The following is a 22,168-nucleotide window of genomic DNA, read 5'->3' as shown; positions in this document are numbered from 1 at the left end:
TACTACAGACAGGTCCCTCAGAGTCACTATCATTACTACTGACAGGTCCCTCAGAGTCACTATCATTACTACAGACAGGTCCCACAGAGTCACTATCATTACTACAGACAGGTCCCTCAGAGTCACTATCATTACTACATACATGTTCCTCAGAGTCACTATCATTACTACAGACAGGTCCCTCACAGTCACTATCATTACTACAGACAGGTCCCTCAGAGTCACTATCATTACTACAGACAGGTCCCTCAGAGTCACTATCATTACTACTGACAGGTCCCTCAGAGTCACTATCATTACTACAGATGGGTACCTCACAGTCACTATCATTACTACAGACAGGTCCCTCAGAGTCACTATCATTACTACAGACAGGTACCTCAGAGTCACTATCATTACTACAGACAGGTCCCTCAGAGTCACTATCATTACTACAGACAGGTCCCTCAGAGTCACTATCATTACTACAGACAGGTCCCTCACAGTCACTGTCATTACTACTGACAGGTCCCTCAGAGTCACTATCATTACTACAGACAGGTCCCTCAGAGTCACTATCATTACTACAGACAGGTCCCTCAGAGTCACTATCATTACTACAGACAGGTCCCTCAGAGTCACTATCATTACTACAGACAGGTACCTCAGAGTCACTATCATTACTACAGACGGGTACCTCACAGTCACTATCATTACTACAGACAGGTCCCTCACAGTCACTATCATTACTACAGACAGGTCCCTCACAGTCACTGTCATTACTACAGACGGGTACCTCAGAGTCACTATTATTACTACTGACAGGTACCTCACAGTCACTATCATTACTACAGACGGGTACCTCACAGTCACTGTCATTACTACAGACGGGTACCTCAGAGTCACTATCATTACTACTGACAGGTACCTCACTGTCACTATCATTACTACAGACAGGTCCCTCAGAGTCACTGTCATTACTACTGACAGGTCCCTCAGAGTGACTATCATTACTACTGACAGGTACCTCACTGTCACTGTCATTACTACAGACAGGTACCTCACAGTCACTATCATTACTACAGACGGGTACCTCAGAGTCACTATCATTACTACAGACAGGTACCTCACAGTCACTATCATTACTACAGACAGGTCCCTCACAGTCACTATCATTACTACTGACTGGTACCTCTGAGTCACTATCATTACTACAGACAGGTTCCTCAGAGTCACTATCATTACTACAGACGGGTCCCTCAGAGTCACTATCATTACTACTGACAGGTACCTCACAGTCACTATCATTACTACAGACAGTTCCCTCAGAGTCACTATCATTACTACAGACGGGTCCCTCACAGTCACTATCATTACTACAGACGGGTACCTCAGAGTCACTATCATTACTACAGACAGGTACCTCAGAGTCACTATCATTACTACAGACGGGTACCTCAGAGTCACTATCATTACTACAGACAGGTCCCTCAGAGTCACTATCATTACTACAGACGGGTCCCTCACAGTCACTATCATTACTACAGACAGGTACCTCAGAGTCACTATCATTACTACAGACAGGTCCTTCACAGTCACTATCATTACTACAGACAGGTACCTCACAGTCACTATCATTACTACAGACAGGTCCCTCACAGTCACTATCATTACTACAGACAGGTCCCTCAGAGTCAGTATTGTTACTACAGACATGTCCCTCAGAGTCACTATCATTACTACTGACAGGTTCCTCAGAGTCACTATCATTACTACATACATGTACCTCACAGTCACTATCATTACTACAGACAGGTCCCTCAGAGTCACTATCATTACTACAGACAGGTCCCTCAGAGTCACTATCATTACTACAGACAGGTCCCTCAGAATCACTATCATTACTACTGACAGTTCCCTCAGAGTCACTATCATTACTACTGACAGTTCCCTCAGAGTCACTATCATTACTACTGACGGGTACCTCAGAGTCACTATCATTACTACAGACAGGTTCCTCAGAGTCACTATCATTACTACAGACAGGTCCCACAGAGTCACTATCATTACTACAGACGGGTCCCTCACAGTCACTATCATTACTACAGACAGGTCCCTCACAGTCACTATCATTACTACAGACAGGTCCCTCACAGTCACTATCATTACTACAGACGGGTCCCTCACAGTCACTATCATTACTACTGACGGGTACCTCACAGTCACTATCATTACTACAGACAGGTCCCTCACAGTCACTATCATTACTACAGACGGGTACCTCACAGTCACTATCATTACTACAGACAGGTACCTCACAGTCACTATCATTACTACAGACGGGTACCTCAGAGTCACTATCATTACTACTGACAGGTACCTCACAGTCACTATCATTACTACAGACAGGTCCCTCAGAGTCACTATCATTACTACAGACAGGTCCCTCAGAGTCACTATCATTACTACAGACGGGTACCTCAGAGTCACTATCATTACTACAGACAGGTACCTCACAGTCACTATCATTACTACAGACAGGTACCTCACAGTCACTATCATTACTACAGACGGGTACCTCAGAGTCACTATCATTACTACTGACAGGTACCTCACAGTCACTATCATTACTACTGACAGGTCCCTCAGAGTCACTATCATTACTACAGACAGGTTCCTCAGAGTCACTATCATTACTACAGACAGGTACCTCAGTGTCACTATCATTACTACAGACAGGTTCCTCAGAGTCACTATCATTACTACTGACAGGTCCCTCAGAGTCACTATCATTACTACAGACAGGTCCCTCAGAGTCACTATCATTACTACAGACGGGTACCTCAGAGTCACTATCATTACTACAGACGGGTACCTCACAGTCACTATCATTACTACAGACAGGTACCTCACAGTCACTATCATTACTACAGACGGGTACCTCACAGTCACTATCATTAATACTGACAGGTACCTCACAGTCACTATCATTACTACAGACAGGTCCCTCAGAGTCACTATCATTACTACAGACAGGTCCCTCAGAGTCACTATCATTACTACAGAAAGGTCCCTCAGAGTCACTATCATTACTACAGACGGGTACCTCAGAGTCACTATCATTACTACAGACAGGTACCTCACAGTCACTATCATTACTACAGACAGGTACCTCACAGTCACTATCATTACTACAGACAGGTACCTCACAGTCACTATCATTACTACAGACGGGTACCTCAGAGTCACTATCATTACTACTGACAGGTACCTCACAGTCACTATCATTACTACAGACAGGTCCCTCACAGTCACTATCATTACTACAGACGGGTCCCTCACAGTCACTATCATTACTACTGACGGGTACCTCACAGTCACTATCATTACTACAGACAGGTCCCTCACAGTCACTATCATTACTACAGACGGGTACCTCACAGTCACTATCATTACTACAGACAGGTACCTCACAGTCACTATCATTACTACAGACGGGTACCTCAGAGTCACTATCATTACTACTGACAGGTACCTCACAGTCACTATCATTACTACAGACAGGTCCCTCAGAGTCACTATCATTACTACAGACAGGTCCCTCAGAGTCACTATCATTACTACAGACGGGTACCTCAGAGTCACTATCATTACTACAGACAGGTACCTCACAGTCACTATCATTACTACAGACAGGTACCTCACAGTCACTATCATTACTACAGACGGGTACCTCAGAGTCACTATCATTACTACTGACAGGTACCTCACAGTCACTATCATTACTACTGACAGGTCCCTCAGAGTCACTATCATTACTACAGACAGGTTCCTCAGAGTCACTATCATTACTACAGACAGGTACCTCAGTGTCACTATCATTACTACAGACAGGTTCCTCAGAGTCACTATCATTACTACTGACAGGTCCCTCAGAGTCACTATCATTACTACAGACAGGTCCCTCAGAGTCACTATCATTACTACAGACGGGTACCTCAGAGTCACTATCATTACTACAGACGGGTACCTCACAGTCACTATCATTACTACAGACAGGTACCTCACAGTCACTATCATTACTACAGACGGGTACCTCACAGTCACTATCATTAATACTGACAGGTACCTCACAGTCACTATCATTACTACAGACAGGTCCCTCAGAGTCACTATCATTACTACAGACAGGTCCCTCAGAGTCACTATCATTACTACAGAAAGGTCCCTCAGAGTCACTATCATTACTACAGACGGGTACCTCAGAGTCACTATCATTACTACAGACAGGTACCTCACAGTCACTATCATTACTACAGACAGGTACCTCACAGTCACTATCATTACTACAGACGGGTACCTCAGAGTCACTATCATTACTACTGACAGGTACCTCACAGTCACTATCATTACTACAGACAGGTCCCTCAGAGTCACTATCATTACTACAGACGGGTACCTCAGAGTCACTATCATTACTACAGACGGGTACCTCACAGTCACTATCATTACTACAGACAGGTACCTCACAGTCACTATCATTACTACAGACGGGTACCTCACAGTCACTATCATTAATACTGACAGGTACCTCACAGTCACTATCATTACTACAGACAGGTACCTCACAGTCACTATCATTACTACAGACGGGTACCTCAGAGTCACGATCATTACTACAGACGGGTACCTCAGAGTCACTATCGTTACTACAGACAGGTCCCTCAGAGTCACTATCATTACTACAGACAGGTACCTCACAGTCACTATCATTACTACAGACAGGTCCCTCAGAGTCACTATCATTACTACAGACAGGTACCTCACAGTCACTATCATTACTACAGACAGGTACCTCAGAGTCACTATCATTACTACAGACAGGTCCCTCACAGTCACTATCATTACTACTGACAGGTACCTCACAGTCACTATCATTACTACAGACAGGTACCTCACAGTCACTATCATTACTACAGACAGGTCACTCACAGTCACTATCATTACTACAGACAGGTCCCTCACAGTCACTATCGTTACTACAGACAGGTCCCTCACAGTCACTATCATTACTTCTGACAGGTTCCTCAGAGTCACTATCATTTCTACAGACAGGTCCCTCACAGTCACTATCATTACTACAGACAGGTCCCTCACAGTCACTATCGTTACTACAGACAGGTCCCTCACAGTCACTATCATTACTACTGACAGGTACCTCACAGTCACTATCATTACTACAGACAGGTTCCTCAGAGTCACTATCATTACTACAGACAGGTCCCTCACAGTCACTATCATTACTACAGACAGGTCCCTCACAGTCACTATCATTACTACAGACAGGTCCCTCACAGTCACTATCGTTACTACAGACAGGTCCCTCACAGTCACTATCATTACTACAGACGGGTACCTCACAGTCACTATCATTACTACAGACAGGTACCTCACAGTCACTATCATTACTACAGACGGGTACCTCAGAGTCACTATCATTACTACAGACAGATACCTCACAGTCACTATCATTAATACTGACAGGTACCTCACAGTCACTATCATTACTACAGACAGGTACCTCACAGTCACTATCATTACTACAGACGGGTACCTCAGAGTCACTATCGTTACTACAGACAGGTACCTCACAGTCACTATCATTACTACAGACAGGTACCTCACAGTCACTATCATTACTACTGACGGGTACCTCACAGTCACTATCATTACTCCAGACGGGTACCTCAGAGTCACTATCATTACTACAGACGGGTACCTCACAGTCACTATCATTACTACAGACAGGTCCCTCAGAGTCACTATCATTACTACAGACGTGTACCTCACAGTCACTATCATTACTACAGACAGGTACCTCACAGTCACTATCATTACTACAGACGGGTACCCCAGAGTCAGTATCATTACTACAGACAGGTACCTCAGAGTCACTATCATTAGTACTGACAGGTCCCTCACAGTCACTATCATTACTACAGACAGGTCCCTCAGAGTCACTATCATTACTACTGACAGGTACCTCAGAGTCACTATCATTAGTACTGACAGGTTCCTCAGTGTCACTATCATGGCCTAATTTCTGCTCCGATGTCTTATGGTCTTAAATGTAAGAAAGGAACCAGGTCAGACACATCGAGTTTGAAAGAATTATTAAACAGAGTAACTTTGATAGATAGATGACAGCATTAAAGATAGAAAAGGCATGTGAGGTTCTTTGAGAATGTTACCAAACAGGTAGCTGAGAGTAAACCGGTTGATGTGGTGTATATGGATTTCAGCAAGGCGTTCGATAAGGTTCCCCACAATAGGCTATTGTACAAAATGCAGAGGAATGGAATTGTGGGAGATATAGCAGTTTGGATCGGAAATTGGCTTGCTGAAAGAAGACAGAGGCTGGTAGTTGATGGGAAATGTTCATCCTGGAGACCAGTCACTAGTGGTGTACCGTAAGGGTCGGTGTTGGGCCCACTGCTGTTTGTTATTTTTATAAATGACCTGGATGAGGGTGTAGAAGGATGGGTTAGTAAATTTGCAGACGACACTAAGGTCGGTGGAGTTGTGGATAGTGACGAAGGATGCTGTAGGTTGCAGAGAGACATAGATAAGCTGCAGAGCTGGGCTGAGAGGTGGCAAATGGAGTTTAATACAGACAAGTGTGAGGTGATGCACTTTGGTAGGAGTAACCGGAAGGCAAAGTACAGGGCGAATGATAAGATTCTTGGTCGTGTAGATGAGCAGAGAGATCTCAGTGTCCATGTACACAGATCCTTGAAAGTTGCCACCCAGGTTGACAGGGCTGTTAAGAAGGCATACAGTGTTTTAGCTTTTATTAATAGAGGGACCGAGTTCCAGAACCAAGAGGTTATGGTGAAGCTGTACAAAACTTTGGTGCGGCCGCACTTGGAGTATTGTGTACAGTTCTGGTCACTGCATTATAAGAAGGATGTGGAAGCTTTGGAAAGGATGCAGAGGAGATTTACTAGGATGTTGCTTCGTCTGGAGGGAAGGTCTTCTGAGGAAAGGCTGAGGGACTTGAGGCTGTTTTCATTAGAGAGAAGAAGGTTGAGAGGTGACTTAATTGAAACATATAAAATAATCAGAGGGTTAGATAGGGTGGATAGGGAGAGCCTTTTTCCTAGGATGGTGATGGCGTGCACGAGGGGGCATAGCTTTAAATTGAGGGGTGAAAGATATAGGACAGATGTCAGAGGTAGTTTCTTTACTCAGAGAGTAGTAAGGGAATGGAACGCTTTGCCTGCAACGGTAGTAGATTCGCCAACTTTAGGTACATTTAAGTCGTCATTGGATAAGCATATGGACGTACATGGAATAGTGTAGGTTAGATGGGCTTGAGATTGGTATGACAGGTCGGCACAACATTGAGGACTGAAGGGCCTGTACTGTGCTCTAATGTTCGATGTTCTATGATAAGAGGAGGCAGATGCTGTAAGCTCTTGCTTTTTGCTATCTGTCCTATGTGACCTCTCAGGGAAAGGCAATTTGCTATTGCAGCAAGATGTGCTGTTTCATAAGTTTCCCTACTTTGTGGTCCTAGTCATGTGTTATTTTAACTCATTACTATTCAGCCTCAATTAAACAGTCTCAACATGCAATTATTCCACACATTCAAAACAATGAAACCTTTTAACATTGAGCACCCAGTCCTGTCCCTCTCTCAAACAAGTCTCTGTCGTGGCCAGAATATCATAATCCCAGGTACTGATGGATCTAAACTCACCTGCCTTACCTATAATACCCCTTGCTTTGAAGCAAACAAACTTCAACCATTTTGTCCGATTGTGTTCATTGACCTGTCTCTGCTTACTTTTTATAATATCTATGTTTATGGAATATGAACATTACTGGCTAGACTAACATTTATTGACCATCCCTAATTATGTGGTGATAAACTGCTTTCTTGAATCATGGTAGAATTTTAAAAACTGCTGTTAAAATCCACAGAGAAAATATCAGATGTGGCGCATTTATCAACCCTCCTTATTACCTCCTGAAAAATTCTATTGTTCGTCAGGCGTAAATATTCCACGAAAAATTGTCACGCTGACCTGGTCAATCTGAGTTTTTCTGAATGACTGTTCATCTTTTCCCTCAAATATCTCTGACGGTAATATGCTTATCACCAAGATTAATCCATCATGGGCCTCCTGCAGTGCCACAATGATGCCACCCGAAGGTTGCAGGAACAGCAACTCATATTCCGCTTGGGAACCCTGCAGCCCAATGGTATCAATGTGGACTTCACCAGCTTCAAAATCTCCCCTCCCCCCACTGCATCCCAAAACCAGCCCAGTTCATCCCCTCCCCCCACCGCATCCCAAAACCAGCCCAGTTCGTCCCCTCCCCCCACTGCGCCACACAACCAGCCCAGTTCATCCCCTCCCCCCACTGCATCCCAAAACCAGCCCAGTTCGTCCCCTCCCCCCACTGCATCCCAAAACCAGCCCAGTTCATCCCCTCCCCCCACTGCATCCCAAAACCAGCCCAGTTCGTCCCCTTCCCCCACTGCATCCCAAAACCAGCCCAGTTCATCCCCTCCCCCCACTGCATCACAAAACCAGCCCAGTTCATCCCCACCCCCCACTGCATCCCAAAACCAGCCCAGTTCATCCCCTCCCACCACTGCATCCCAAAACCAGCCCAGTTCATCCCCACCCCCCACTGCATCCCAAAACCAGCCCAGTTCATCCCCTCCCCCCACTGCATCACAAAACCAGCCCAGTTCATCCCACCCCCCACTGCATCACAAAACCAGCCCAATTCATCCCCACCCCCCACTGCATCACAAAACCAGCCCAGTTCGTCCCCTCCCCCCACTGCATCCCAAAACCAGTCCAGTACATCCCCTCCCCCCACTGCATCACAAAACCAGTCCAGTTCGTCCCCTCCCCCCACTGCATCCCAAAACCAGCCCAGTTCATCCCCTCCCCCCACTGCATCCCAAAACCAGCCCAGTTCATCCCCTTCCCCCATTGCATGCCAAAACCAGCCCAGTTCATCCCCTCCCCCCACTGCATCCCAAAACCAGCCGAGCTCTTCCCCTTCCCCCACTGCATCCCAAAACCAGCCCAGTTCATCCCCTCCCCCCACTGCATCCCAAAACCAGCCCAGTTCATCCCCTCCCCCCACTGCATCCCAAAACCAGCCCAGTTCATCCCCTCCCCCCACTGCATCCCAAAACCAGCCCAGTACATCCCCACCCCCCACTGCATGTCAAAACCAGCCCAGTTCATCCCCACCCCCCACTGCATCCCAAAACCAGCCCAGTTCATCCCGTCCCCCCACTGCATCCCAAAACTAGCCCAGTTCATCCCCTCCTCCCACTGCATCACAAAACCAGCCTAGTTCATCCCCACCCCCCACTGCATCCCAAAACCAGCCCAGTTCGTCCCCTCCCCCCACTGCATCCCAAAACCAGCCCAGTTCATCCCCACCCCCCACTGCATCACAAAACCAGCCCAGTTCATCCCCTCCCCCCACTGCATCCCAAAACCAGCCCAGTTCATCCCCTTCCCCCACTGCATCCCAAAACCAGCCCAGTTCATCCCCTCCCCCGACTGCATCCCAAAACTAGCCCAGTTCATCCCCTCCCCCCACTGCATCACAAAACTAGCCTAGTTCATCCCCACCCCCCACTGCATCCCAAAACCAGCCCAGTTCGTCCCCTCCCCCCACTGCATCCCAAAACCAGCCCAGTTCATCCCCTCCCCCCACTGCATCCCAAAACCAGCCCAGTTCATCCCCACCCCCCACTGCATCACAAAACCAGCCCAGTTCATCCCCTCCCCCCACTGCATCCCAAAACCAGCCCAGTTCATCCCCTCCCCGCACTGCATCCCAAAACCAGCCCAGTTCATCCCCACCCCCCACTGCATCCCAAAACCAGCCCAGTTCATCCCCTCCCCCCACTGCATCCAAAACCAGCCCAGTTCATCCCCTCCCCCCACTGCATCCCAAAACTAGCCCAGTTAATCCCCTCCCCCCACTGCATCCCAAAACCAGCCCAGTTCATCCCCACCCCCCACTGCATCCCAAAACCAGCCCAGTTCGTCCCCTCCCCCCACTGCATCCCAAAACCAGCCCAGTTCATCCCCACCCCCCACTGCATCCCAAAACCAGCCCAGTTCATCCCCTCCCTCCACTGCATCCCAAAACCAGCCCAGTTCATCCCCACCCACCACTGCATCCCAAAACCAGCCCAGTTCATCCCCTCCCCGCACTGCATCCCAAAACCAGCCCAGTTCATCCCCTCCCCCCACTGCATCACAAAACCAGCCCAGTTCATCCCCTCCCCCAACTGCATCCCAAAACCAGCCCAGTTCATCCCCTCCCCCCACTGCATCCCAAAACCAGCCCAGTTCGTCCCCTCCCCCCACTGCATCCCACAACCAGCCCAGTTCATCCCCTCCCCCCACTGCATCACAAAACCAGCCCAGTTCGTCTCCTCCCCCCACTGCATCCCAAAACCAGCCCAGTTCGTCCCCTCCCCCTACTACATCCCAAAACCAGCCCAGTTCGTCCCCTCCCCCCACTGCATCCCAAAACCAGCCCAGTTCATCCCCACCCCCCACATGCATCCCAAAACCAGCCCAGTTCATCCCCTCCCCCCACTGCATCACACAACCAGCCCAGTTCATCCCCTCCCCCCTCTGCATCCCAAAACCAGCCCAGTTCGTCCCCTCCCCCCACTGCATCCCAAAACCAGCCCAGTTCATCCCCTCCCCCCACTGCATCCCAAAACCAGCCCAGCTCTTCCCCTTGCCCCATTGCATCCCAAAACCAGCCCAGTTCATCCCCTCCCCCCACTGCATCCCAAAACCAGCCCAGCTCTTCCCCTTCCCCCACTGCATCCCAAAACCAGCCCAGTTCTTCCCCTCCCCCCACTGCATCCCAAAACCAGCCCAGCTCTTCCCCTTCCCCCACTGCATCCCAAAACCAGCCCAGTTCATCCCCTCCCCCCACTGCATCCCAAAACCAGCCCAGCTCTTCCCCTTCCCCCATTGCATCCCAAAACCAGCCCAGTTCATCCCCTCCCCCCACTGCATCACAAAACCAGCCCAGTTCGTCCCCACCCCCCACCGCATTACAAAACCAGCCCAGTTCATCCCCACCCCCCACTGCATCCCAAAACCAGCCCAGTTCATCCCCACCCCCCACTGCATGTCAAAACCAGCCCAGTTCATCCCCTCCCCCCACTGCATCACACAACCAGCCCAGTTCATCCCCTCCCCCCACTGCATCCCAAAACCAGCCCAGTTCGTCCCCTCCCCCTACTACATCCCAAAACCAGCCCAGTTCGTCCCCTCCCCCCACTGCATCCCAAAACCAGCCCAGTTCATCCCCACCCCCCACATGCATCCCAAAACCAGCCCAGTTCATCCCCTCCCCCCACTGCATCACACAACCAGCCCAGTTCATCCCCTCCCCCCTCTGCATCCCAAAACCAGCCCAGTTCGTCCCCTCCCCCCACTGCATCCCAAAACCAGCCCAGTTCATCCCCTCCCCCCACTGCATCCCAAAACCAGCCCAGCTCTTCCCCTTGCCCCATTGCATCCCAAAACCAGCCCAGTTCATCCCCTCCCCCCACTGCATCCCAAAACCAGCCCAGCTCTTCCCCTTCCCCCACTGCATCCCAAAACCAGCCCAGCTCTTCCCCTCCCCCCACTGCATCACAAAACCAGCCCAGTTCGTCCCCACCCCCCACCGCATTACAAAACCAGCCCAGTTCATCCCCACCCCCCACTGCATCCCAAAACCAGCCCAGTTCATCCCCACCCCCCACTGCATGTCAAAACCAGCCCAGATCATCCCCTCCCCCCACTGCATCACACAACCAGCCCAGTTCATCCCCTCCCCCCACTGCATCCCAAAACCAGCCCAGTTCATCCCCTCCCCCCACTGCATCCCAAAACCAGCCCAGTTCATCCCCTCCCCCCACTGCATCCCAAAACCAGCCCAGTTCATCCCCACCCCCCACTGCATCCCAAAACCAGCCCAGTTCATCCCCACCCCCCACTGCATTCCAAAACCAGCCCAGTTCATCCCCTCCCCCCACTGCATCCCAAAACTAGCCCAGTTCATCCCCTCCTCCCACTGCATCACAAAACCAGCCTAGTTCATCCCCGCCCCCCACTGCATCCCAAAACCAGCCCAGTTCGTCCCCTCCCCCCACTGCATCCCAAAACCAGCCCAGTTCATCCCCTCCCCCCACTGCATCCCAAAACCAGCCCAGTTCATCCCCACCCCCCACTGCATCACAAAACCAGCCCAGTTCATCCCCTCCCCCCACTGCATCCCAAAACCAGCCCAGTTCATCCCCTCCCCCCACTGCATCCCAAAACCAGCCCAGTTCATCCCCTCCCCCCACTGCATCCCAAAACTAGCCCAGTTCATCCCCTCCCCCCACTGCACCACAAAACTAGCCTAGTTCATCCCCACCCCCCACTGCATCCCAAAACAAGCCCAGTTCGTCCCCTCCCCCCACTGCATCCCAAAACCAGCCCAGTTCATCCCCTCCCCGCACTGCATCCCAAAACCAGCCCAGTTCATCCCCACCCCCCACTGCATCCCAAAACCAGCCCAGTTCATCCCCTCCCCCCACTGCATCCCAAAACCAGCCCAGTTCATCCCCTCCCCCCACTGCATCCCAAAACCAGCCCAGCTCTTCCCCTTCCCCCATTGCATCCCAAAACCAGCCCAGTTCATCCCCTCCCCCCACTGCATCACAAAACCAGCCCAGTTCGTCCCCACCCCCCACCGCATTACAAAACCAGCCCAGTTCATCCCCACCCCCCACTGCATCCCAAAACCAGCCCAGTTCATCCCCACCCCCCACTGCATCCCAAAACCAGTCCAGTACATCCCCTCCCACCACTGCATCACACAACCAGCCCAGTTCATCCCCTCCCCCCACTGCATCCCAAAACCAGACCAGTTCGTCCCCTCCCCCCACTGCATCACAAAACCAGTCCAGTTCATCCCCTCCCCCCACTGCATCCCAAAACCAGCCCAGTTCATCCCCTCCTCCCACTGCATCACAAAACCAGCCTAGTTCAACCCCGCCCCCCACTGCATCCCAAAACCAGCCCAGTTCGTCCCCTCCCCCCACTGCATCCCAAAACCAGCCCAGTTCATCCCCTCCCCCCACTGCATCCCAAAACCAGCCCAGTTCATCCCCACCCCCCACTGCATCACAAAACCAGCCCAGTTCATCCCCTCCCCCCACTGCATCCCAAAACCAGCCCAGTTCATCCCCTCCCCCCACTGCATCCCAAAACCAGCCCAGTTCATCCCCTCCCCCCACTGCATCACAAAACTAGCCCAGTTCATCCCCTCCCCCCACTGCACCACAAAACTAGCCTAGTTCATCCCCACCCCCCACTGCATCCCAAAACCAGCCCAGTTCGTCCCCTCCCCCCACTGCATCCCAAAACCAGCCCAGTTCATCCCCTCCCCGCACTGCATCCCAAAACCAGCCCAGTTCATCCCCACCCCCCACTGCATCCCAAAACCAGCCCAGTTCATCCCCTCCCCCCACTGCATCCCAAAACCAGCCCAGTTCATCCCCACCCCCCACTGCATCCCAAAACCAGCCCAGCTCTTCCCCTTCCCCCATTGCATCCCAAAACCAGCCCAGTTCATCCCCTCCCCCCACTGCATCACAAAACCAGCCCAGTTCGTCCCCACCCCCCACCGCATTACAAAACCAGCCCAGTTCATCCCCACCCCCCACTGCATCCCAAAACCAGCCCAGTTCATCCCCACACCCCACTGCATCCCAAAACCAGCCCAGTTCATCCCCTCCCCCCACTGCATCACACAACCAGCCCAGTTCATCCCCTCCCCCCACTGCATCCCAAAACCAGACCAGTTCGTCCCCTCCCCCCACTGCATCACAAAACCAGTCCAGTTCCTCCCCTCCCCCCACTGCGTCCCAAAACCAGCCCAGTTCATCCCCTCCCCCCACTGCATCCCAAAACCAGCCCAGTTCATCCCCTTCCCCCATTGCATGCCAAAACCAGCCCAGTTCATCCCCTCCCCCCACTGCATCCCAAAACCAGCCGAGCTCTTCCCCTTCCCCCACTGCATCCCAAAACCAGCCCAGTTCATCCCCTCCCCCCACTGCATCCCAAAACCAGCCCAGTTCATCCCCTCCCCGCACTGCATCCCAAAACCAGCCCAGTTCATCCCCTCCCCCCACTGCATCACAAAACCAGCCCAGTTCATCCCCTCCCCCCACTGCATCCCAAAACCAGCCCAGTTCATCCCCTCCCCCCACTGCATCCCAAAACCAGCCCAGCTCTTCCCCTTCCCCCACTGCATCCCAAAACCAGCCCAGTTCTTCCCCTCCCCCCACTGCATCCCAAAACCAGCCCAGCTCTTCCCCTTCCCCCACTGCATCCCAAAACCAGCCCAGTTCATTCCCTCCCCCCACTGCATCCCAAAACCAGCCCAGCTCTTCCCCTTCCCCCATTGCATCCCAAAACCAGCCCAGTTCATCCCCTCCCCCCACTGCATCACAAAACCAGCCCAGTTCATCCCCACCCCCCACTGCATCCCAAAACCAGCCCAGTTCATCCCCTCCCCGCACTGCATCCCAAAACCAGCCCAGTTCATCCCCTCCCCCCACTGCATCCCAAAACTAGCCCAGTTCATCCCCTCCTCCCACTGCATCACAAAACCAGCCTCGTTCATCCCCACCCCCCACTGCATCCCAAAACCAGCCCAGTTCGCCCCTCCCCCCACTGCATCCCAAAACCAGCCCAGTTCATCCCCTCCCCCCACTGCATCCCAAAACCAGCCCAGTTCATCCCCACCCCCCACTGCATCACAAAACCAGCCCAGTTCATCCCCTCCCCCCACTGCATCCCAAAACCAGCCCAGTTCATCCCCTCCCCCCACTGCATCCCAAAACTAGCCCAGTTCATCCCCTCCCCCCACTGCATCACAAAACTAGCCCAGTTCATCCCCTCACCCCACTGCATCACAAAACTAGCCTAGTTCATCCCCTCCCCCCACTGCATCCCAAAACCAGCCCAGTTCATCCCCTCCCCCCACTGCATCCCAAAGCTAGCCCAGTTCATCCCCTCCTCCCACTGCATCACAAAACCAGCCTAGTTCATCCCCACCCCCCACTGCATCCCAAAACCAGCCCAGTTCGTCCCCTCCCCCCATTGCATCCCAAAACCAGCCCAGTTCATCCCCTCCCCCCACTGCATCCCAAAACCAGCCTAGTTCATCCCCTCCCCCCACTGCATCCCAAAACCAGCCCAGTTCATCCCCTCCCCCCACTGCATCCCAAAGCTAGCCCAGTTCATCCCCTCCTCCCACTGCATCACAAAACCAGCCTAGTTCATCCCCACCCCCCACTGCATCCCAAAACCAGCCCAGTTCGTCCCCTCCCCCCATTGCATCCCAAAACCAGCCCAGTTCATCCCCTCCCCCCACTGCATCCCAAAACCAGCCCAGTTCATCCCCACCCCCCACAGCATCACAAAACCAGCCCAGTTCATCCCCTCCCCCCACTGCATCCCAAAACCAGCCCAGTTCATCCCCTCCCCCCACTGCATCCCAAAACTAGCCCAGTTCATCCCCTCCCCCCACTGCATCCCAAAACTAGCCTAGTTCATCCCCACCCCCCACTGCATCCCAAAACCAGCCCAGTTCGTCCCCTCCCCCCACTGCATCCCAAAACCAGCCCAGTTCATCCCCTCCCCCCACTGCATCCCAAAACCAGCCCAGTTCATCCCCACCCCCCACTGCATCACAAAACCAGCCCAGTTCATCCCCTCCCCCCACTGCATCCCAAAACCAGCCCAGTTCATCCCCTCCCCCCACTGCATCCCAAAACCAGCCCAGTTCATCCCCACCCCCCACTGCATCCCAAAACCAGCCCAGTTCATCCCCTCCCCCCACTGCATCCCAAAACCAGCCCAGTTCTTCCCCTCCCCCCACTGCATCCCAAAACCAGCCCAGTTCATCCCCACCCCCCACTGCATCCCAAAACCAGCCCAGTTCTTCCCCTCCCTCCACTGCATCCCAAAACCAGCCCAGTTCATCCCCACCCCCCACTGCATCCCAAAACCAGCCCAGTTCATCCCCTCCCCGCACTGCATCCCAAAACCAGCCCAGTTCATCCCCTCCCCCCACTGCATCACAAAACCAGCCCAGTTCATCCCCTCCCCCCACTGCATCCCAAAACCAGCCCAGTTCATCCCCTCCCCCCACTGCATCCCAAAACCAGCCCAGTTCATCCCCTCCCCCCACTGCATCCCAAAACCAGCCCAGTTCATCCCCTCCCCCCAATGCATCCCACAACCAGCCCAGTTCATCCCCTCCCCCCACTGCATCACAAAACCAGCCCAGTTCGTCCCCTCCCCCCACTGCATCCCAAAACCAGCCCAGTTCGTCCCCTCCCCCCACTACATCCCAAAACCAGCCCAGTTCGTCCCCTCCCCCCACTGCATCCCAAAACCAGCCCAGTTCATCCCCTCCCCCCACTGCATCCCAACACCAGCCCAGTTCATCCCCTCCCCCCACTCCATCCCAAAAGCAGCCCAGCTCTTCCCCTTCCCCCACTGCATCCCAAAACCAGCCCAGTTCATCCCCTCCCCCCACTGCATCCCAAAACCAGCCCAGTTCATCCCCTCCCCCCACTGCATCCCAACACCAGCCCAGTTCATCCCCTCCCCCCACTGCATCACAAAACCAGCCCAGTTCATCCCCTCCCCCCACTGCATCCCAAAACCAGCCCAGTTCATCCCCTCCCTCCACTGCATCCCAAAACCAGCCCAGCTCTTCCCCTTCCCCCACTGCATCCCAAAACCGGCCCAGTTCATCCCCTCCCCCCACTGCATCACAAAACCAGCCCAGCTCATCCCCTCCCCCCACTGCATCCCAAAACCAGCCCACCTCGTCCTCACCTCCTTGCCCTGTCCATCTTTTCTCCCACCTATCCACTGCTCCCACCTCACTGACCAACCAACATCCGCACTTCCTACCCACTAGCCTCATCCCTGCCTCCTTGAACTGTCCATCTTCCCTTCCACCTACCTGACCCCCTCCTCACTGACCGACCCCTATCGCAACTCTCCACCTATACACACTTTTACTGGCTCCAGCCCCGCCTCCTCGACCTGTCTGTCTTCTCTCCACCTACTTGCTCCTCTATTGACCTTCTATCATCGCCTCCCTCTCTCCCCATTTTTTCCAGATCCCCCTTTCCCCGTACCCCATTTCTGAAGTGGGGTCCTGACCCGAAATGTCAGCTTTCCTGCTCCTGTGCTGCTGCCTGGCCTGCTGTGTTCCTCCAGCTCCACACGGACTCTGACTCCAGCATTTGCAGTTCCTGTTACCTCCAGGATTAAGCCTGTAATAACCAATCCACTCTACCTTTTTCCAATGGCAGGGCAACGTCAGCAAATTCCAGATTATCAGCATCCACGTTCCTCTGTTCTTATGTGTTACTTTTCTTTCAACAGGTTACAAATTGGCCCAGCAAAACCGTTTCAAAAAACTGCAAGATTACAAGTTTGTATCCCCATATGTCTTATCAGGGAAACAGAAACGGAGTGTAACTGTCCTTCCACGGGTAATTAATCTGACTTGATTTGATTTGTTTTGGCTCACAGTTTGATTGACAAGTTAAAGATGCAGGGAAAGGATTAATTGCCTTTGTTGCCCCTTGAGGAGGTGGGGGTGAGCTACTTTCTTCATCCACTGAAGTTGTGGGTTGACCCACAGTGCTGTTAGGGAGGGAATTCCAGGTTTGTGACCCAGTGACAGTGAAGGAACGGGGATATATTTCCTAGTCAGGATGGTGAGTGGCTTGGAGTGGAACTTGGAGGTGGTGATGTTCCCATGTATCTGCTGCCCTTGTCCTTCCAGATGGAAGTTGCTATGGGTTTCAGCCCTGGTGAAGAGTCCCAACCCAAAACAGTGACTTTCCTGCTCCTCTGATGCTGCCTGACCTGCTGTGCTCCTCCAGCTCCGCACCGTGTTATCTCTGACTCCAATATATGCGGTTCTTGCCAACCCCTAGGTGTGGAAGGTGCTGCCTGAGGATCTTTGGTGATTTTCTGCAGAGTATCTTACAACAGCGAGGTGACCAGGTGTGGAGATGATTGTAGGCCAGTTGATGTCATTTATATGGATTTTGCAAAGGCCTATGACAAAGTCCCATGTGGGAAACTGATCACGAAGGTGAATGCACATGGGATCCAGGGTAACTTGGCAAGATGGATCCAAAATAGGCTTCAAGACAGGTAATAGAGGGGAGTGACAGAAGGCCGTTTGTGTGACGAGAGCCTGGTGTGCAGTGGGGTTCCACAGGGATCAGTGCAGGGTCCCTTATTGTTTGTAATGTTCATGAATATCCCTTATGGGTCAGTGCCACTGGAGCAGTATGTGGGCTGTGAGCCCCTGGAGCAGCGTGTGGGCTGTTAGCCCCCCAGAGCAGTGTGTGGGCTGTTAGCCCCCCAGAGCAGTGTGTGGGCTATGATCCCCCCGAGAGCAGTGTGTGGGCTGTGAGCCCCCGGGAGCAGTGTGTGGGCCGTGAGCCCCCAGGAGTAGTGTAGAACATAGAACATAGAACAGTACAGCACAGAACAGGCCCTTCAGCCCATGATGTTGTGCCGACCATTGTTCCTCATGTATGCACCCTCAAATTTCTGTGACCATATGCATGTCCAGCAGTCTCTTAAATGTCCCCAATGACCTTGCTTCCACAACTGCTGCTGGCAACGCATTCCATGCTCTCACAACTCTCTGTATAAAGAACCCGCCTCTGACATCCCCTCTATACTTTCCTCCAACCAGCTTAAAACTATGACCCCTCCTCTGAACCCTCTCCAAAGCATCCACTTTCCTATAATACGGCAACCAAAACTGGACGCAGTATTCCAAGTGCGGTCTAACCAAAGTTTTATAGAGCTGCAACAAGATCTCACGACTCTTAAACTCAATCCCCCTGTTAATGAAAGCCAAAACACCATATGCTTTCTTAACAACCCTGTCCACTTGGGTGGCCATTTTAAGGGATCTATGTATCTGCACACCAAGATCCCTCTGTTCCTCCACACTGCCAAGAATCCTATCCTTAATCCTGTACTCAGCTTTCAAATTCGACCTTCCAAAATGCATCAGCTCACATTTATCCAGGTTGAACTCCATCTGCCACCTCTCAGCCCATCTCTGCATCCTGTCAATGTCCCACTGCAGCCTACAACAGCCCTCTAAACTGTCAACGACACCTCCAACCTTCGTGTCGTCTGCAAACTTGCTGACTCATCCTTCATTCCCCTCATCCAAGTCATTAATAAAAATAACAAACAGTAGAGGCCCAAGGACAGAACCCTGTGGAGCACCACTCACCACTGACTTCCAGGCAGAATATTTTCCTTCTAATACCACTCGCTGTCTTCTGTTGGCCAGCCAATTCTGTATCCAGACAGCTAGGTTCCCCTGTATCCCATTCCTCCTGACCTTCTGAATGAGCCTACCATGGGGAACCTTATCAAATGCCTTTCTGAAGTCCATATACACCACATCCACAGCTTGACCCTCATCAACTTTTCTAGTCACATCCTCAAAAAACTCGATAAGGTTTGTGAGGCCTGACTTGCCCCTCACAAAGCCGTGTTGACTGCATTTAATCAAGCCATGCCCTTCCAGATGGTCATAAATCCTATCTCTCAGAGTCCTTTCTAACACCTTGCAGACGACAGACGTGAGACTTACTGGTCTATAATTGCCGGGATTTCCCTATTTCCTTTCTTGAAGAGAGGAATTACATTTGCCTCTCTCCAGTCCTCAGGTTCGACTCCAGTGGAGAGCGAGGATGCAAAGATCTTCGCAAGTGGCAAAGCAATTGCATTTCTCATTTCCCAAAGCAGCCGAGGACAAATCTGGTCCGGGCCTGGCAACTTGTCAATCTTAATGTTTGACAAAATTTTCAGCACATCAGCTTCCTCTATCTCTATCCATTCCAGCATGCACACCTGCTCTTCAAAGGTTTCATTCACTACAAAGTTCATTTCTTTCGTAAAGACAGAAGCAAAAAACTCATTTAGGGTTTCCCCTACCTCCTCAGACTCCACACACAAGTTCCCTATGCTATCCCTGATCAGGCCGTACTCTTTCTTTGATCATTCTCTTATTCCTCACGTATGTGTAAAATGCCTCTGTGTTCTCCCTAATCCGTTCTGCCAAGCCTTTCTCGTGCCCCCTCCTGGCTCTCCTCAGACCATTTTTGAGCTCCTTCCTCGCCTGCCTGTAATCCTCTAGAGCTGAGCTTGACCCTAGCTTCTTCCACCTCATGTAAGCTACCTTCTTCCTTTTGACGAGAAGCTCCACCGCTCTCGTCATCCAAGGTTCCTTTATCTTACCCCTTCTTGCCTGTCTCAGACAGACATATTTATTCATCACTCGCAACAACTGTTCCTTAAACAGTCTCCACATGTCTATAGTGCCTTTACCATGGAACAATTGCTCCCAGTCCATGCTTCCTAACTCATGTCTAATCGCATCATAGTTTCCTCTTCCCCAATTAAATATCCTCCCATTCTGCCTAATCCTCTCCTTCTCCATAGCTATGTAGAATGAGAGAGTGTTATGGTCACTATCACCAAAATGCTCTCCCACCACAAGATCTGATACCTGCCCCGGCTCGTTTCCGAGCACCAAGTCTAGAATGGCCTCTCCCCTCGTCGGCCTGTCAACGTACTGCGTTAGGAAACCCTCCTGAACACACCTTACAAAAACAGCTCCATTCAAATCTTCTGCTCAAAGGAGGTTCCAATCAATATTAGGAAAGTTAAAGTCACCCATTACAACAACCCTACTACGTCCGCACTTTACCAAAATCTGCCGACCGATGCTTTCTTCAATCTCCCTGCTGCTATTGGGGGGCCTGTAGTAAACCCCTAACGAGGTGACTACTCCCTTGCTGTTCCTAATTTCCACCCATACTGACTCGGTAGGCAGATCTTCCTCGACAATGGAAGCTTCTGTAGCTGTGATACCCTCTCTGATTAGTAGTGCTACACCCCCTCCTCTTTTTCCCCCCTCCCTATTCTTTTTAAATGCTCTAAACCCTAGAACATCCAGCAACCATTCCTGCCCATGAGAAACCCATGTCTCTGTTATGGCCACAACATCATAGCACCAGGTACTGATCCATGCTCTAAGTTCATCACTTTTATTCCTGATACTCCTTGCGTTAAAGCAAACACACTTTAACCGATCAATGATAATAAAATGTGAGGCTGGATGAACACAGCAGGCCAAGCAGCATCTCAGGAGCACAAAAGCTGACGTTTCGGGCCTAGACCCTTCATCAGAGAGGGGGATGGGGGGAGGGAACTGGAATAAATAGGGAGAGAGGGGGAGGCGGACCGAAGATGGAGAGCAAAGAAGATAGGTGGAGAGGGTGTAGGTGGGGAGGTAGGGAGGGGATAGGTCAGTCCAGGGAAGACGGACAGGTCAAGGAGGTGGGATGAGGTTAGTAGGTAGCTGGGGGTGCGGCTGGGGGTGGGAGGAAGGGATGGGTGAGAGGAAGAACCGGTTAGGGAGGCAGAGACAGGTTGGACTGGTTTTGGGATGCAGTGGGTGGGGGGGAAGAGCTGGGCTGGTTGTGTGGTGCAGTGGGGGGAGGGGATGAACTGGGCTGGTTTAGGGATGCAGTGGGGGAAGGGGAGATTTTGAAACTGGTGAAGTCCACATTGATACCATATGGCTGCAGGGTTCCCAGGCGGAATATGAGTTGCTGTTCCTGCAACCTTCGGGTGGCATCATTGTGGCAGTGCAGGAGGCCCATGATGGACATGTCATCAAGAGAATGGGAGGGGGAGTGGAAATGGTTTGCGACTGGGAGGTGCAGTTGTTTGTTGCGAACTGAGCGGAGGTGTTCTGCAAAGCGGTCCCCAAGCCTCCGCTTGGTTTCCCCAATGTAGAGAAAGCCGCACCGGGTACAGTGGATGCAGTATACCACATTGGCAGATGTGCAGGTGAACCTCTGCTTAATGTGGAATGTCATCTTGGGGCCTGGGATGGGGGTGAGGGAGGAGGTGTGGGGACAAGTGTAGCATTTCCTGCGGTTGCAGGGGAAGGTGCCGGGTGTGGTGGGGTTGGAGGGCAGTGTGGAGCGAAC

The 22,168-nt window shown here is 51.8% G+C and overlaps 1 protein-coding gene across 1 annotated transcript in view; it reads left to right on the top strand.

Annotated features, from left to right (window-relative positions):
- LOC132209540 (disintegrin and metalloproteinase domain-containing protein 12-like) overlaps positions 1 to 22,168 on the top strand; it is a 268,784-nt gene that overhangs the window by 110,712 nt on the left and 135,904 nt on the right. Inside the window, exon 3 of the mRNA XM_059645262.1 lies at positions 17,502 to 17,611. Coding sequence (XP_059501245.1) covers positions 17,502 to 17,611 — 110 coding nt within the window. The remainder of the gene's footprint in view (positions 1 to 17,501; positions 17,612 to 22,168) is intronic.

The sequence above is a fragment of the Stegostoma tigrinum genome, chromosome 1 (assembly GCF_030684315.1).
Source record: "Stegostoma tigrinum isolate sSteTig4 chromosome 1, sSteTig4.hap1, whole genome shotgun sequence".
Taxonomy (NCBI): Eukaryota; Metazoa; Chordata; class Chondrichthyes; order Orectolobiformes; family Stegostomatidae; genus Stegostoma; species Stegostoma tigrinum.
The sequence above is the reverse complement of the archived record's forward strand: the minus strand, read 5'-3'. Positions and strand labels throughout refer to the sequence as shown.